The 4,485-nt window shown below is 42.2% G+C and overlaps 1 protein-coding gene across 1 annotated transcript in view; it reads right to left on the reverse strand.

Annotated features, from left to right (window-relative positions):
* Positions 1-2,435, reverse strand: part of LOC103590474 (disintegrin and metalloproteinase domain-containing protein 1-like) — an 11,933-nt gene extending 9,498 nt beyond the window's left edge. The window contains exon 1 of the mRNA XM_008572707.1: positions 281-2,435. Within this exon, the coding sequence (XP_008570929.1) occupies positions 281-2,435 (2,155 nt within the window). The remainder of the gene's footprint in view (positions 1-280) is intronic.
* Between the last annotated feature and the right edge of the window lie 2,050 nt (positions 2,436-4,485).

A 4,485-nucleotide genomic window follows, 5' to 3' on the forward strand; every position in this document is an offset into this window, starting at 1 on the left:
GGCTCCTCCGGGGGCGGGGCTGCCTCTGGTGGTGGCACCATATCTGCTGATGTCAACTCGGATTCCAATGTTGTCGACTCCTCTGATGATGACTCGGGTTCAACCACCACTGCCTTCACCTCTGACCAGAGGTAGGCAAGTATAAGTAGACCACACAATAATACTACAAGAAATATAGGGATTATGAGAAGTAGAAGTGTAATGTTTATGTCTTCACTATTACGCTCCTGACGACTGCTACCTCCACGTTCAGTTACATTAGTGGTAACATTTTTATCACCTGGCGGACCCGGGGGTCCACTGTCCACACTACCCCCATTTCCTGGATTTTGACAGTCAGGGGGGGCAAAGCCAAACTCACAGTGGCAGTGCCTTAAATTGTTGCAGACTCCTTTCCCATGACACATTTCCTCTGGTTTACAGTCATAGTTGAGCACAGAGTGATGAATGCAGGAGTAATTAATGCAGACTTTGTTTGGAGCACAGTAAGTGCCACCCTGAACATCTCCATAATCAGGGATGTCGGAACCATTATGGGCATCCATGCTCCAGCACCAGTCGTCTTTGTGAGGGACCTGGATCACTGTATGCTGAGGTTGGATTGATGACACATACCTAACGTCTGTACATATAAGTTTCCCACAAAATATGTTATCATCTGCACACTGAACATATCCTGGCTGAGCCGCAGTGGGATGGCCACAGTTTCCAAACCGGTCACCTTTCTTGTTCATTGAACTGTAACAGTCTTCTGGGGCAGATCTTGCAGGGTACCCATATATATTCGTGCATTGCTTATCAGGGTTCTTACACTGACCCCCAGAGCAATAGTGGATTCTATCACACAATGTGCCATCTTGCTTGTAGCTGTCTGCGGGGCATTCTGCAGACATACCGTTACAATACTCTGGGAGGTCACACTCATCCTGAGAAGGACGGCATAAAAACCCCTTCCTTCTGAAGGTGCAGTCAGTACAGCAGAGTCCGTGACCACATTCAGCACTCTCCTTCAGTTTACATACTGGATCACAGCATGGATCAAGGTGACAGGCAGAGCCACAGTCACACTGCTCCCAGTCCTCCACCACACCATTTCCACAGCGGGAGGCCCTACGCATGCGGCCTTTGTGCCATGGCTTGTTAAATAGGCAGTCCCCTTTGTGTTCATGAAGGAACTGGTAAAAGGAGTCAGAGCTGCAGTTGCTGAAGCCACTTTCTTTAGTGATATTTTCATGCATGAGGCAAAGGTGCTTATCTTTACAAATGCAGGCCGAGTGGTCGTGCCGAATACCCAGGTTGTGCCCGAGCTCATGGACCATGAGCGCTGCAAACAGAAGGACGTCTTCATGATGGAAGGATTCAACAGCTGCCGCAAAACCGCTTGAACAGGCACCATTGAGAAATGCCTGGCCCATATTCTCCCCAGGATGATGCCCGACGATCATGTGGGCAACATCATGCTTCACACGATGGAAGAGATTCTCTCGTCTCCAGCTGTTGAAATTCCTGAGTGTAACTTGCAGATCCACTGGGACCTCTATTAGGTCCCCCTCGGTCCAAATCTCCATTCCAGCCAGCACCACCTCTGTGTTTATTCCCCTAGTGAAGCTGTTGGCCAGAGCAATAATGTCCACTACTCTCTGGACTGTCTCATTGATGTTACTGCCCCACATCTGAAACCGCTGGTTGTCGACCACGACAAACATCTCCACGTACTTGGTGTGCGACCACAAGTAGGACAGTGCCTGTACATTATGAGGCTTCCTGCTCCCTTGTTGCCGGCTGGTGGACACCACCTGGTTGTCTTTGGAAGTGACACTACAGGAGACTCTAGCTTGATGTGCCATGGTGTATAACACATGTTCAAACCGTTTGGAAGAGTTCATGGGTTTAATGCCATAGGATTTTTCCTCCTTAATCAGGATGCCCCTGAGGCCTGCACAGGTGTTGACAGACACAAAAGAACCTGGCACTCCTTCTATGTAGCCTTCATAGTGGCAGTCATGTGCGATATAAGGCATTTCTTGACGCAGGATGCCACTGTGGTAACTGTAGACTGGGAAGTTATTCATAAAATCGTCCGTCTTCACTTTTAGATGAATCACCTCTTCCTGGCCCTGCATAAATAGCAAATAGGATGCTTTTTTCACTGTGTTATCGCTTTCCTGGACTGTCAGCCTCTTGGGAATAATTATTTCATAGAAAGAGTAATATACTGATCCCAAGTGACAGTATATACTAGGTAGAAAAATCACTACCAGCATCAAGACTCCTACCTGGACACATGAAGGTAATGGCACTCGCCCCAGCCTCAAGTGCCACTTCTGTGGAGCCCACGTCTCAAACTCTATCTTAGCCTCTTTGAAGGTTACTTGGTTTTTCCACAGGGAAGGCAAGATGGAGGCAGATTCTTTCAAAGATGCCAACAGTGACATGGCCCAAACGAAATCAGTTGGTGATGCAGGGCCTGTCCATCAGCAGCAGCTCTCCCTTTCACACAGACTCTAGGAGACTCAGATATTAGTCCTAGATCTATACTGACTCCCGTATGGGTAGTTGCTGCCCAACTTTAAGTTTTATAAACATCAGGCTGTGTCTCTTTCTATTCTTGCTTCTCTCCTGGCATTTGGTAATTTCACTAGTATATGACCTTCCAACAGCAATACTTTCAATGTTCCTTGGCTAAATTCCTTTTACCCAACTCTCATAGAGATATACTAAATAGAAGACCAGTACCATAACTCAGGCAAGTTATCCTTTATCCTCAGCCCAGTCCACACTACTCCCGATATCCGTTAATCCGCTCATTCTTTGAAATCCAACATTCTGGCAGGGGGTTGGGGGAAGGGGACAGGAATTCTCAGGGGATCCCTGAGCAGGACGAAGTTCTTTGTTGCCTGCTGCCCTCTTTTCCTCACTGCTGCAATTTTCAGGGTACTGTCTCACCTCAAGCCTCCTTTGTCAGTGTCTGGGTTTTTAACTTTCATTCAAGAAAAACTGTAGGTGGATGTCCAAGTTTTCCCTCATTATCCCTTGTCCATAACAAAGCTCAAGCCTCCTTTGTCAGTGTCTGGGTTTTTAACTTTAATTCAAGAAAAACTGTAGGTGGATGTCCAAGTTTTCCCTCATTATCCCTTGTCCATAACAAATCAGTTTAGACATTTTACATCTTTATGTAAACATAAATTTTCTCTATCAAGTCCTCCTAATGCACATTCATATTAAGTGTTAAATGAAATGAGCTCAGTTTCACTCTCGAAGTATATGAGGGACCAGGACAAAAGTTTAATTCCTCCCAACTGCCCCAACATAAAAACAACTTTGGGGTAAAAATAAAGCCTGATTGATTAATCGTGTGTCTAGTTACCATTTCATTAAGAAAATAAAAAGGGGCTGTATAAAGAGTTCTTCACTTTTGTAACTAAAATTGAACTGTAACATCTGTGAAAGCCCTTGGATTTGGTTTTGATGTTGATTTCCCTGGTGTATTTAGCAGTACAAATTTGAAAGGAAAAAGAAGTTCTATCTCCCCACTCCTTGTCAACTATTTTCCTGTGCATTCTAAAGATGAACAAAAATAAGACTCCATCTTTTATCTTGCATAAAAATAATTTTATATTAAGTCAAATATTTACAACATAAAACCTTTAAAATACAAAGTATGACTACAGGTAACATTCAAAAATGAGGAATGCTCTATCTCAGAAAGAAATGGTATGGTACCATAAAATCTTAGATATCAGCATGAGAACAGATCGACTCATTAACTACTGCCAATTAATATTTAATTCCTAAAACAGATAAAATGTATCATTAGCATGTAATAAAATCCATACCATCATATCACAAACACATTAAAAAAATTTACATCAATAAAAGTGAAATGATTTCCAGCTGGATTTCTTCTTGAATTTTATGTAAAAGCAAAGCCTCTTAAAATTATATATTATGGAAATTATCACAGATTTTAGGGTGTTTCCCTATGTCTGAACCAAAATAGGTAGGGCAAATTAGATTAAGTATTTGATGGGATAAAAGAATCAAGAGTCAATAATGGAAGAAGACTATTTTTAAATAAATAAAAATATAATTAAAAAGATAACCGATTTTTCACTTCTCAAATTGAAACATGTTTTCTTCAATAAATACATGCGTGCACACATGCCGACACACAAGATACGATTTAAATCTTTTGACTTCTTTGACCAGCAATTACCTTCCTTCAACTTGTTCTTTTAAAATTATTCCTTCAACTTGTTCTTTCTCAAATGAATACAAGCAACATAACTCTTTTAAAAAAGCAAATTCCCCTAATGTTTTAAACAATAAATTTCTGACAGGTATTCTCCTATGCTTATACAATAGATTAGCCAGAAAGATATACAAATTGTTCTACATCAAGCAGACTTGTAACTGTGGCAAAGTCTACAGGCATTTGAGTAACAAGTAATGGCTTTAAAAAGCAGAGGGTTAGCAAATCATGTA

Source organism: Galeopterus variegatus, unplaced genomic scaffold (assembly GCF_000696425.1).
Source record: "Galeopterus variegatus unplaced genomic scaffold, G_variegatus-3.0.2 Scaffold823, whole genome shotgun sequence".
In the NCBI taxonomy this organism is placed as follows: Eukaryota; Metazoa; Chordata; class Mammalia; order Dermoptera; family Cynocephalidae; genus Galeopterus; species Galeopterus variegatus.